Consider the following 14039-nt stretch of genomic DNA (forward strand, 5'->3'; position numbering starts at 1 on the left):
TCTACCCTATAAATCGAACTATCCCACTTGCTAAACATGAAGAAAACATTTCTAAAATAACAACCAATCACAAACAAACTGAAGAACCTTATGACCTCCTATCCTTTCTAGGACCTAACCATCACTGTGAAAAAAAGTTCCATGAGCCTGACTTACCCTTAAAACCGGCTTGTAAAGGGAGGATTGTCTAAGGCTTATACACTGTACAATCCAACTCTATCCCGACGGTGTGAGATATTTAACAATCAGTAGGCCAACATTGCTTTACCGACATCTAGTTGATGTTGGACCCCATAGGACCAACTTCGATTTAAGGGTAGAATTTGGGGCGGTTGCCGCAGTCCTGTCAACTATTCATATATGTGATTATATATATTTCTAATTTGATTAATCTAATCTATTATATTTTAATTTTATGTACAAAGCATAATAGTTAGACTATAATCTTAAGAGCTTGTACGCTAATTTGCTATTGAGTGGTTTAGAGCCACATGTGGCAGTAATTTTTTTCTCCTTGCAGATAGAAATTTGAGTGTAGCTGTGTAGGTTGAGAGTAATTAAGAGGATAAAAATTGGATTAACCTTTATGCATAGAGCAAGTAATATCAGAGCATTTTAAATTTTCGTACTGAGAATGGACTACCACCGTGAAAGTATTTTCATAATAAACATCAACTCCTCTTTGGTAGATCTAATTATGCTTACTGGAAGGCAATGATGAAAATTTATCGTCCAAAGATTATAAGATTTGGTCAATGTTGGAGTGTGAGTATGTTGCACCGACAATGATCGCATGAAAAGAACGACTTCACTATCAAACAAATTTCTAATTGGAATGCTGAGGATAGTGTGGATATCACTGGAAGCACCAGATTGTTGAAATCTATAGCCAAATATTTTCTTTTGCCAAAAAATGGAAGAAATTTTTAGAAAAGTGAAATATAAATTGATTGTTTAATTTATTTGAGCAGCAAAACCACCTTTAAGGTCTACTGGATTGGTAGCTTATTAGCTTAGCAGAAGAGAAAATTCGAGATTGGGCATTATTTGAAGACTTCCATTTACAAACCATCATTTACAAACCATAGATTCATTGTAGTTACCATGGTTGAAAGGCATATAAGAAGTGCACTGGGGTTCAATGAAGTGGCGTCTGATCTGAGAATACTCGGTGCTTCATGTAGAGAGGTTCAGCTAGTGACATTTCAAGCATTTTAAATTTTCGTACTGAGATTTCAACAAATCTATATGAAACAGAAAGGTGCACCATTATATATTGATTACCGTATGTTCTCGGTGAAGCTACAGTTTTTTTTTTTTTTTTGGTGCTCATGAAGCAGTTTATTGTTTATTTCCTACATTATTCGCATGTTATATTGGACCCCCCAAAGAAATAATTGGGAACGAGAACCTAGATTTAGAATACAATAATAATTGTAAGAGCATCATGGGATTATCTTCTGAGCAATGCAGCAGGTAAGAAATTTCTGAGCTTCTTTCGGAAGACAATTTGAAGGGCAGAACCTACCAATGGCCAACTTGTGACAATGGCAACATAAACAAGCAACGACAATGACCACCTACTCTGTCGGGAAAGCAGATCTAAGCATCTTCTAGCAGGAGCAGTTACACCAAGAGGCTTAGTATCCTCATGCATGTTAGTAGCTTGTTCGGAGGATTGTGCGATGTCAGCCAAATTATCTGATTCTGGCCGTGTGATCTGTTCATCTTTTTCTCTATCAGAAACCATTTCGTTAGTTTCTCCATGAAGAATCTTTCGTGGTTCAAGTGCATCTTCCCCATTTTCATTTGCTTGTTCATTGCCCACTGCAGCTACCATCCCATCTGATGCAAAGTTAATGTAGGGACCGTGGTCTATTGAAGAGTCCAATGACGACTGTGGGCCAGAACTCACCATCTGAAAAATACATGAAATTTTTTTTATAAGAAAAAAAAAAACATGAAATTTAGCAACATTAACTTGGAGACATGAGTTGATGCTGCCGCAAGTTAACAAATAGAACACAAAGTTATGAGTTTTCAACCACAATATGCCTGGACTGTTTGACGGCAGAAACTGAAACTCACAAATTTCATGCACAAGCACTTGACGGGTAATGACAAGGAAATTATACCTTCTGTACATGCATATATTGGCTACAGTGTAGAACCTTAAAAAATTCATCGATAGCCCCAACCCACCTGCGAGGGAAAGAAAATTAATCACCCATGTTAGACTTTGAAGGAAATTTGTGAGCCAAACCAAATTAACCAATGGTTAAATTAAGATATCCAATAATTAAGCTTTAAAAAGCCACTCAGTTAACAAAAAAAGAAACCACAGCTAAAAACAAAGTTATTTATCAGATTGCTACTAGGCATAGCCACATAATATTTTGGCTCCAAAGCATCCATGGCATTTAATATTTAAAAGATAAGATAAGGGTATCCTAATAACATGGAAGCATTAAGTACCAGAGGCCAGCTGCAGTTAATCCTTCAAAGAAAGCCAAGTGTCCCCCATGCTTTGTGGTAGCCAATACAATATTTTTGTTTGCCCTAATAAGTCAAATATCAAACATTCACTCAAATGATGTGAAAGAAGAAAGTGATGAATAAAAGCACTCGATGAAATGTTAACAGCAGGTCCACCTGCATTCATCCCAAGGAATGGCTTCCCTAGTACAGACTGGATCATCCAAAGCACTGATACAGAGTAGCGGCACAGATACATTTGCCACATAACTAGTACTGCTACAGCGCCTGTAATATGTGTCCACAGTCTGGAAAAACAAGATACTTCAGGTAATGTAAAAAAGGTAAAGTGAGAGAAATGAGTGAAATCTCAGGAATTATTACCTCAAATTTCCCAACAATGCAGGTAGCATGGTGATCAAAATCTCGAATAGAACGTGACTTTTGAAGCACAAGATAAGAAAAAAAAAAAAAAAACAAATAAACAAACATTAGTAGAAGGCAGGACATATATATAAACCTCACTGCTTCACCACAATATGTTTTTAAGTTAATTCATCAGTTGTAATTACAAAGTCCCACGGTAACAAACATAAACTGTAAAACAATGAAGCTTTCCTGTCAAGGCACCTCAAAACCCTCTATACGTATGACTATACACAGAAATACTGACTATGGACCTTTTGTTAGGATATAGAACATATGGAACTTTAACAAGAATAACAAAAAAGGCAAGTGGATTTTGTTTGCTGATTAACAAACTACCTTCGAAGCAATGGTTAAATGTTTAAGAGAACAGCGTCAATATTCTTCCACCAGTCATGATTAATATGTTTCATTGGCCACCTTGGAGCACACAATCTTCACAACTATGATAGTGACCTGTTCCTACTTTTTGAATTTAGTGGTCACTACACTTTTCTAGCCATCAGATAATTCACTATTTAACCTATGAAAATCATTTGACATTTAAAAGTAATACTTTTGATAATTTTATTGAAAAGACAAAAGGCACATTATTTGTGTCAGCTCTCTAATTTTATTTTAAATCATTGTATTAAAAAATTAAAATTAAAATCTAGAAAAACTCACTCCCCACTGTGCTCTTCTCTCCCTCCATGGTTTCTGCCGTCCCCAACCCATCCCCACCTCTTCTCCTCCTCCATCACCCACACCCCTTCCCCTCCTCTGTCATTGACCCCATGCCTCCCTGCTTTCCCATCATTCTCCACCCCATGATCCTTAAAAAAAATGGATCTGAAACCAAAAGGATTATAAAGATGAAGAGTTCCGTTAATGTTTTGTAGTTGTATACAATCATATCACGCACATAATAAAAAGATGACCAAATATCTGCAACCATTTGATTTTTTTTTTTCTCTGATTTCTTTTCCTTCCATAGTCATGTATTCACCTGCCCACACTTTGTTTGATTTCCACCTATAAAGACCTTCACCACCAAAGCATGTAGCCTTGACGAGGAGAATTGAGGGAGGGGGATGCAATGGGGTGAGGGGGGAAGCTTCAAGTAAGGATGTCCTTATTTAAGAAAATTAAGGACATCCTATCCCCGGCATACAATTCAATGATCGGAACCATCCATATTTTATGACATTCGTCAAGCTCGTCTCTGTAAAAATCAGCCAAATCGAAAACTGTTTAGCCATTTGATTACCATTAACATCATTTCAATTTTATCTAACATATTGTATTTGTCTGTACAATTTAGATGGCCAAACAATTACAAATTTGGCTGATTATTTACAAAGATCATCCATATGGAGGAGCCTAAAAATTAGACCATTCCAATAAACAAATTTTATGGCCAGGTGGATCCCGGAGAGGATGTTCTCATTTTCTTAAAATGAAGACATTCTCACTTGAAGCTCCCTCTATATAGATAGCTACTGCCACACAACTTCTTCACTTGTAGGTCTAACACATTTATTCAACATATTTTTATTAGAGAGAGAAGCTGGTGGCACACAAACAGTTTCACTTAGATATTTTTTCGTGGACTAATGAAACTTTTGACAAATATATCAAACCACAATTAATTTATTATGTAGTCCATCTTGGATTTGAACAGATGAACCTACGGGAAAACAAGTTACTTGTTGTAACAAATATTTCGCATTTTATGCGTGTCTGCTTTTACTAAGGACTAAAGCTTTTTATATTTAGAGAATTCTGATGATGCGACAAACTGACAATTGAGTGTTTCCTTGCCAAAGCAGAAAGAATCAATGAAAAAAAATGGTTTATTCAAATCAATTGTTTCTATATTTAGTATCAAGTATATTTGCTCTTCTTACAATAATGCTGATGCTCATCATTAAAAAATCCTAAACACGGGACAACACCAACCTTTATTATGCCTTCCCAATTAGCGAGGCGAGAATAGCGAGGCTGGTGTCTGTATTGAATATTCAGGAAATTGTCATACAAATTCAAATAAAAGAATGACAGAAACTATTGTTTAAAAAAAAAGCCATACCTTTTAAGATATTTCAAGAAATGAAATGTATGTGTATTCATGCATGTGGGGAAAATAAATACATATAAAGTAAACAGTTACAAAATGTTTTATGAGCTACTTACTACCCAATTAAAAGGGAAGTGCAGACATACAATTGAGCATAGCCTTGAAGGCCAATTGTTAGAGCTCTGTCATAAAACTTTTGCAACAGCCTACGGCTTATAAATCTGTCACCAATCTGCATAACAAAGAGAAATGGGAGAAGTAAATTTACTGAGTTGCTAACAAATTACTGCTGAGGGAAATTAGTATAATTTAGCATGGAAACAGGTGAGGGAATTTTTATAAACGCTAGCCTTTTCATTAATAACCATGGAAATAGGTGAGGGAAATTAGTATAATTTAGCATGGATGAGAGCAGGAAAGAAAACTTAAAGAAAAACAAAATGTTACATACTCAACGGAATAAGAAAAAACAATATTCAGAAAGTTTCCCACACATGTTGCCAATGCAATTAACCGCTAGCCAAAACCATTGCCATTCAGATAACCATTAAGTTGAAGAACTAACCAGAAGGTCCCAAGGAGAGCAGAGAGCTACTGCCCCAGCAACAGGAACATTGTCTCCATCCTCCCCAAGATACTTTACCTGAAAGCATTCTTTCAATTAGAGTTCTTTTAAAAAAATAATAATAATAATTAAATTGGAGTTCAATAGTAACATCAAGATAATAAAAAACCAAGGATGTTAAAATTAATATAACTTAGAATGGGTTTAAATGCTAATAAGTCTTAAAGGCAATTAATATAGCTTGGTGGTTCCTTTAAAAAACAATACTTATAGCTTGGTCCTTTACATTTTGAAATTTCATAATTACTAGAAAATGAGAGATTGACTTGTAGGCCAAATCAAACATACTACAAGATTCTATTCAATCTAAGAAATGAGAATATTAATAGAAAATGCAAGGTCGAGTGACTCTGAAACAAAACCAAATCTAAGATGGATTAAGGGAGCCAGAATTACAACTAAATAGAAAAATCAAAAGAAGAATTTAATGCAACAATAAAAGATAAAACATAGCTTAAGAATTTCAAAACCCTACATAGGATATACCACAATGCAAAATAACATACCAAAATGTTGGCACCTATACTTGTTCCAACAAGGAATAAAGGAGCCTTGGGGTATTCATGATGGAGATGATTAATAACTGCCCGCACATCCTCGGTCCATCCAGCATTATAAAAGCAATCGGACTGAAGAAATTGTTATAGAAAGTAGAAACTAATGTATTAACAAGAAAACAAACTGGGATTACCAATATAATTCATTAACTTAATGAGAAAACTGATTATTCAAAGAGAAATTGGCAATAGCCAGTAAGTTTCACAAGGGAGAACTAATGCACATAACAAAATTATTGACGAACATCTTTCCAAATAACATTCACATACTAGAAGATCAAAAAAGAAGAAAGAGGGGGTGGGAGGAAAAAAGAAATCCTTTCATAAAGATTCATTGGGAGGAAATAGAAATTAGAACAATAAAACAAACCGTCTAGCTATTACAAAAGCCTTGTTATCTGGTTTTTTGATATTTGTAGAAGCTGTTTGGTTATGGATGTTGTTTGTACTCGAGTGGACAGCTTGTCCACTTATGTTGTACTGTTGTTTATTTACTCACTTTGATATTCATGGTAGCTCCCAATTTTATTACTGGGCCCATTCACTTGACAGAATCAAATAGCACAGGAAGTTAAACGACATCAAAGTCAATTGTTATGACTCACAAGAAAGTACAGAATGGTTATATGGAAAGAGCTTCTGTTACACGAACTCACAAAAAAATACATAAAGGTTATGTGAAATCTTACAGTAACTGAAACGCCACCCAATCCTCTGTGGTTGCTAACAACAACATTCCAACCCTTTCTTGCTGTATCGAAAGCAAGATGCTTCATATACTACAGTAATAAGATCAAGTAACATCAGTCAATCATCATGTATGTATGCAAACAAAACATCTTACACATGACAAGAGCTAAGTATGGAACGAGTCTATTGAAGATTGTTAGAGTGTGTGAGTCCTTGTAACAATTTTTTTCAATAAAAAAAACTTTGTAATTCACATCGTGGAGTACTTATAAATGAGTTGAACAGAAGATCATCGTAAAGCTTTTAGCATTGACCAACATGATTTACTATGTAAGCAAGTCCAGAAACTTGAATAAGGAAGATATAAATCATGAAAGCTCTTTGTTTATAAACTTATAACAATCCGGTATCAAGACTTGGCCATTTTAATTTGAAAAGCATTATCGTACAATTATGAAATTGTGATGTAGTAGCTAAGGCTTGGTACAATTGTGAAATTGTGAGTTTTTTTGTTCTTTTTGTCGTGTTGTGAGTTCATTACTCCTCAACCTATAAAATTTGTAATGCAATCATTGGGTGGGGTTCAAATCCTCAGCTCTCAAAGTTGGTAAATTGATGCCTATCCAGCCAGCTCTCACAGTGGCCCATAATAAACCCTAGCCCACTTCTCCCTTCATTTAATTCCAGTAATGGATCAGAAAACCAACTCCCCGTTGACTTTCTACAAATAATTAGACCTTCCTCCTTCCCAATAGCTACCTCTTCCTTTAACATCTCTTTGTTTCTCAATATCTCCATATTAAATTCATGCTGCTTCATCTCCCCTTCCTTGCTATAGGTTTTCACAGCCTGATCCCAAAATCAGGAGCAGAAAGGAACACCAAATCCATTGTGGTCTAAGACCAAGCATTGACAGTTTTACAGCATATAGTATATTATAAACAAGATTAAATCATTTTTTTTCTAAGAATTTCTGGAAAAATCTTCAAGTTCCCCAAATGAGCAATTGAGTGCTAAGTTTTTAACAGTTATATGGCTTTGAAGCCAAGATCCTCAAACCTACTTGAAATACCAAACTTCCTATTTCTCCTTTCATGTTTGTAGAGGCATTAATTTTTTAGTTTAACTTGTTACTTGACTAGTTGACTTGAATCCAAAAATTTTCATTTGAATCAACTAAAGTAATACAAACATTTCTACCCTAGAGACGTCAGAATTACAATAGGAAGCATTTGCAGACACAATAGTGAAGGTGAGTGAAAAGATAAAATACGAAGCTTACAGCAGATGCAGAATCGCTGGTTAGTCCAGGAATCACTACCACGATAGGGGTCGTGTCATCTTTCGAGATAGCCTCGTTTGTGTCGAAAGCACTTTCCACAACTGGAGTATAAACATATATACATCGATCAGTAAAGAGAGGATTAACAGTAACTATTACCATAAGAATACAAGTGCCATAACACTTTACACAAGACCTGAATATAAATAAATATGTACGTATGGAAAGCTAATAAGCCAATATGCACTTATATACACCGACTTTAGATGAATAACCTAATTAGGATAATTAAAGCATAACAAAAGCCAGCTCACATCCAATTTGTTTTTTCATTCGTGAAGGATAAAACCAAAAGATTTAAAAATATTTCAAAGGAGGAAAAACAAATTAACGAACTTTAAGGAAGCACAGTGGCTAGAGCATTAGTTGACGATTAGATAGAAGCACAAAGTCTTCCAAAATTGGAGATCATCAAAATTAGTTCTATCAAATATCAAATATTTGTTCATACTAGCAAAGTAATGATACTTGCCACACTAGCAAAAGGAGGCTTAAAATCTGTCAGAGACTATTTTTCCATTGTCCAGGATTTTCGAGCATCTGTTTGATTTACTATATATCAATTGTGTCCTTATACAAACAAATCACAAATGAAGATATTGATGTTAATGTAAATATCGGTGGTCCAGTACAGAAATATTGATATCATTAAAAATCAACAAAAACAACAAATATTTGTTTAAAAACATGAAATGTTGGAGGTGCTTAACCAATATCATTAATGCATCATAAAATGCTTAAAAATGGGTTCATGCAGTTGTTTCTAAAAATGTGTTCCTGGAATTGTTTAAAACTGAAATGACCCAGAAATGTCAATAAAATAAATTAGAGGCCCAGAAGGATTTATAAAAAATAAAAAATAAAAACACACACACACACACACACACACAGTCAAACTCCAATTCAAAAGGTCAATTCGAAGTGCCAACATTTAAAGCCAATGGACCACCAGTGCAACCCAAAACCAAAACTGATGAAGGAGCAACTTTTTTTTTTTTGATAAAAAAACAGATTTTCATTAAAAAAAATAGTAGTCTGGCAGCATCTATATCTAACTCTCTCTCTGCAGACCCTAGAACACTTTCTGCAGTTTAACCTTTTCAGAAAAAGAGAAGAGAGGAATAAATATTTCAAAACGAAAAACATTTGCTTCCTCTCTCTATCTCTCTAACCAGCATCTATATCTAACTCTCTCTCCCCCCCCCCCCCCCCATCACAACTCTTCTCTTCTTACCATCCTTTTCAATCACACACCTCCCTTCTATCTTCTATTTCAATTTTTCTTAACCAGCTTTTCAATCACACATTTCAAATTCCAGTGAGTTCGGTTTGTTTGCAGAGTATGGTAGCTGCATTTCTCTCTAAAAAGAAATATGCATGCTCATAATGTTTTTTCAAGCTGTTCTGAAATTTTGGCCATATTGGACAGATATATTTCCAAAATTTCAGTCTGATATCTCCGAAACTTCCATAAAAGTCCACCACTTTCCCTGTTTCAAGGCAAATACCAATTTTTGAGAATGAAGCCTATCCTAGTTTTCAGCCTTCTGGCCTTCTGGGTTTATTTGGAAAGCAAAGGTCCCTCCTAATGTAAAGATATTGGCTTGGAGCAATTTCTCATATCATTTAGAGAAAATTCTTAAAGAAAATAACAATTCTCATGCATATGCTGACAAAGAATTTAATGGCAATTCCTTTTGCTATAGAGCACTTTGCATAAGGAACCACAGAAGCCAATTTAATCTATAAGCATAAACATTATATGTATTTTTTTTTCTGGAGGAATAGCATTTTAATGAATTAAAACCAAACAGTACATCCACAGTGAGCTATTACAGTACATTTAAAAAAAAAAACACTACATCCACTACAAACAGTATAACACAAAATAAAAATTAGATGATTTCAAGAGCAATGCAGATGTGATTTCCTGCCATTCCTATCAATTTCTAGAATGATATGGAACGCATCATTTTTAGTAGAGTTGAAATATAATCAATTGAATTTCTAATTCCATGCTGGGGGAGAACCTCCCTTGGCATTAGCAATTCAACTTTTCAGTTCAAAAGATTTGTTTATACTGCAAGGTCCAACCAATAAAGGTCACATCATGTAAACAATGATGCCATCAATTTCTATAATCCAAAGTAAAATCTCAGACTAAATAGATTAAACCAATTAATGAACCAATTTACAATACAACTGCTCTCTCTGATATTATTGTCACCGAATAATTATTGCCAATTAATATAGGAACGTAAGAGGATACATTTTACAAACTAAGAAGCAATACAAATACCATCCAACATCTATATCCTGTCAACATAAGCCAATATGGGTGCTTGAGTACATGATATGAGAATACAACATAAGAACCAATTATGTTTGTACTTTTACTCAATTTCAATTTAATGATAACGAGTACAATTTACTCAACCCATTTTATGTTTCTCACCAAAAATTAAAATGATAACATGTATAATCTAATATGCATTCATCAATGTCTAAATATAGATACATGTACATGATCATTAATAGGGTTAAACGAAAAATAATTACCATCATAATTCAATAGCCAATCCAAAGCAATAGTTCCACCATCAGATAGATGAAATAGTTCTCTGAGAGGGAATATACATGACTATCTGTTAGATGAAAGCATGAATCAAAATTCAAGAGCAAAAACAAAAACAAAAAAACAAATAACTGTGACAGTCGTATAACCTGTATTAAGCAAACAAATCCTAAACTGAAAACCCTTTGGTTTTGTAATTTTGCAAATGTGGTTGAGAGAGATCGAAACGAACCTTCGGTAGCTGAAAACAGGAGGCCGCCCAAAGAAATTGAGGAAAACAGTCTGCAAATGAGGGCTTGAGAGCCATGGCGTCGCCAAATACCTAGAAAATAATTCAAACATCCAAAAAATTAATTAATCAATTTAATTAATTGGTGGAAAATTAATTCAAAAATTGGACTGAAGATCGGGGAGGACCTGGAATGGAGAATCCGGCACTTGGAAACGACACCGTGGTAGATGTGGGAGGAGGAGTTGTAGGTGAAGGCGACGCGGCAGCCTCTGAAACCCGTGAAAAAGTCTTGGAAGAAATGGAATTCGAGAAAACGGTAGAAGAATGCAAAGGAAATTACGAGAATGCCCAACAAGTAGTGCCGAATGGGAATGAGGGAGAGATCGTTGAGCAAAAGCACGTAGGGGTTGGCCGAAGGTTCGCGAAGGCGCGTGCAATCCATAGCGTTCGTTCTATGTGAGCGAGAGAGTAAGAGGAAGAGGACGAAGGAGAGTGAGGACGTCGGGCTTCCAGGTTTATGTGGCTAAAGAAGCTCAGAGAGAGAGAGAGAGAGACGTTTTCGTTGGTATCGATGTCATTTTACAAAAATGCCCTTGAAAAATCTCTGCCTTCAAATTTCCAAACCACGTGACAATTTTACTCAGCAATTACTCCTTTACGTATTGACTTCTGCGCCACATTGACTGCAATCAACATTTCTATTGCGTTTTACCTTTTTTGGCCCTCACACCCAGGTCAACTCTTTGGGCCTGGTTTGCGGGATGGATTGTTTGGGTATAACGCATTTCTATTGCTTTACCTTTTTTGCCCCTCACACCCAAATCAACTCTTTGGGCCCATTTGGTTTGCGGGATGGATTATTTGGGAATGTTATACCCTTTCTCATCTCAAGGGAATGAGAATAAATATAGTGTTTAGAAGTGTTTAGAAATGTTAAGAATGATAACAAAAAAATAGCAATAAATGTTATAAATAGTAACCAAAAAGAGGCAATAAATGTTTTCCCATGAAGGGGATTGATTGCATACCCAAGAGGCTAAAGGGTATCAGATGTCTCCTACATTGGTATCTAATACTCATGTGGATGGTAACAAATTTGCACCAATGTACATACCAAACATTAGAATGGGATCTCATACCCATACCCAAGCTTCAAAGCATTGAACCAAACGCCCTTATGCAATCCTTCTCCATTCGTAATCAAGCCCAGTCTCAAATTTTCTTCGATCTGCTAAAAATATTAAAGAAATCTTGAGACCCAGAAAAATTAAAAAAAAATGGCAACCAAATCTGAAAGTAAAGATTGTTTTTCATGTATAAAACTAATTTCATTCCTTCTTCCTCTCAAACTGAAGACGAGATCCATGGAAGAAACCCAAATGAAGAAATAAGTCTATGAGAAGATCGTTTCTTTGTGTATAGATTATAGAAAAAAAAAAAAAAAACCCAAGAATCTCTAATGTTGTGAGAAGAAGGAGGTGTCTTTTGATTTTTTCATCAAAGGGGCAAACATTAGAAAAAACCAAAAAAAAGCAAAGAGGGTGGCGTTAGGTGAGAGCATGGAATAAAATTTTGAAAATTTCCATTTTTTTAGGTTTTGAAATATTTTCGAATCGAAATTGTCAAAATTTTGTTAAAAAATTTCAATTGTTTTAGTCTAAATTTCCAACAAAATCGAAATTTTTTCAAAATTTCCTTAATTTAATTCCTTAACAGTGTGTTTGGATGAAGTAATTCTAGTTTTCATAGAAATTTATAAATGATAGAATTTAAAACTTCATCATTAAATTTCCATCAATTGCATTTTCTATTGTTTGGATATATATATGTAAAATTTAGAAAATAACAAAAATTATAAATTTCCTTGTTTGGGTAACGGATGTTATTTAAAAATTTAAATAGTGCAGTGGTAAAAAAAAAAAATTAAATAATTGTAGGAGCTAGAGTTCCCAGTCTTAGGGATGCTTCACGGCTAATATTGATTGATATGAGCTTGTTTCATGCCATTATAGCTGGAAAAGTCCTTATGAGCTTGTTTCATGCCATTATATCATTTTCACACACATATATATATACCCATATTGATTAATATGGGTGGGTATATATACTCACACACATATTGATTAATATGTTTTGAACATACCCATGTCATAGCATATATATATATATATATATATACATGCTCCTTCTATTGAGGTATACCTCAACTTATTTATGTTAAGGTATGACCTTGTTGGGGCCCACACGAGTCGTTTTGTGTCGATCCGAACCGTTCGCAAGGATCATCTTCATTGATAGATCATCCTTGCAAAAAATTAGCTAAATCGAAAATTATTTGTCTATCTAATTTTGATAAAACAAATGGACGGTTTCATCAAAAATATTTGATTCATCCATTTATTCGACCAAAGTTAAATAGGCAAATGATTTTCGATTTGGCTAATTTTTTACAAAGATAATCTATCAATAGAGATGTAAAAAATGAACGGTTCGGATTAACGCAAAACGACTCATGTGGGTCCTAATAGGGTATACCTCAACATAAATAAGTTGAGGTATACCTCAATAGAAGGAGCCTGTATATATATATATTAATCAATATGTGTCTTAGGGATGCTTCACGGCTAATATTGATTGATATGAGCTTGTTTCATGCCATTATAGCTGGAAAAGTCGTTAAACCCATGTCGTAACACACACACACACACACATATATATATATATACACAGTCACAGACCCATGTTGTAACATATATATATATACCCATATTGATTAATATGGGTGGGTATATATACTCACACACATATTGATTAATATGTTCACAGACCGTGAACATACACATGTCATAGCATATATATATATATGTTCACCGACCGTCGTAAGTCGTGATCAGATTGTGGGCTAATATATATATATATATATATAATTGTTCCTCCACCTATAAATTTTATTTGCAATCCTTCGTAGACCCATGTTTCAATTCTCCAAAAAAAAAAATCATAGATTAACCATCAAATCATATTATAAATCAGAGAGAAAGAACACATGAGTATTTGT

The 14039-nt window shown here is 34.5% G+C and overlaps 1 protein-coding gene across 1 annotated transcript; it reads right to left on the minus strand.

Moving 5' to 3' along the window:
• Window positions 1-1298: 1298 nt before the first annotated feature.
• On the minus strand, window positions 1299-11495 carry LOC147277397 (alpha/beta-Hydrolases superfamily protein). The gene is made up of 14 exons (XM_086254540.1): window positions 11167-11495; window positions 10982-11071; window positions 10734-10795; window positions 8115-8215; window positions 6832-6921; window positions 6092-6214; window positions 5526-5603; window positions 5107-5192; window positions 4843-4891; window positions 2860-2916; window positions 2653-2783; window positions 2476-2559; window positions 2136-2202; window positions 1299-1918 (listed from the first exon to the last, which is right to left on the minus strand). Exons 1-14 carry the CDS (start codon window positions 11421-11423, stop codon window positions 1454-1456), a joined length of 1740 nt encoding a protein of 579 aa, XP_086110666.1. The 5' UTR covers window positions 11424-11495; the 3' UTR covers window positions 1299-1453.
• Between the last annotated feature and the right edge of the window lie 2544 nt (window positions 11496-14039).

The sequence above is a fragment of the Dryas octopetala genome, chromosome 8 (assembly GCF_963921425.1).
Source record: "Dryas octopetala chromosome 8, drDryOcto1.1, whole genome shotgun sequence".
Lineage (NCBI taxonomy): Eukaryota > Viridiplantae > Streptophyta > Magnoliopsida > Rosales > Rosaceae > Dryas > Dryas octopetala.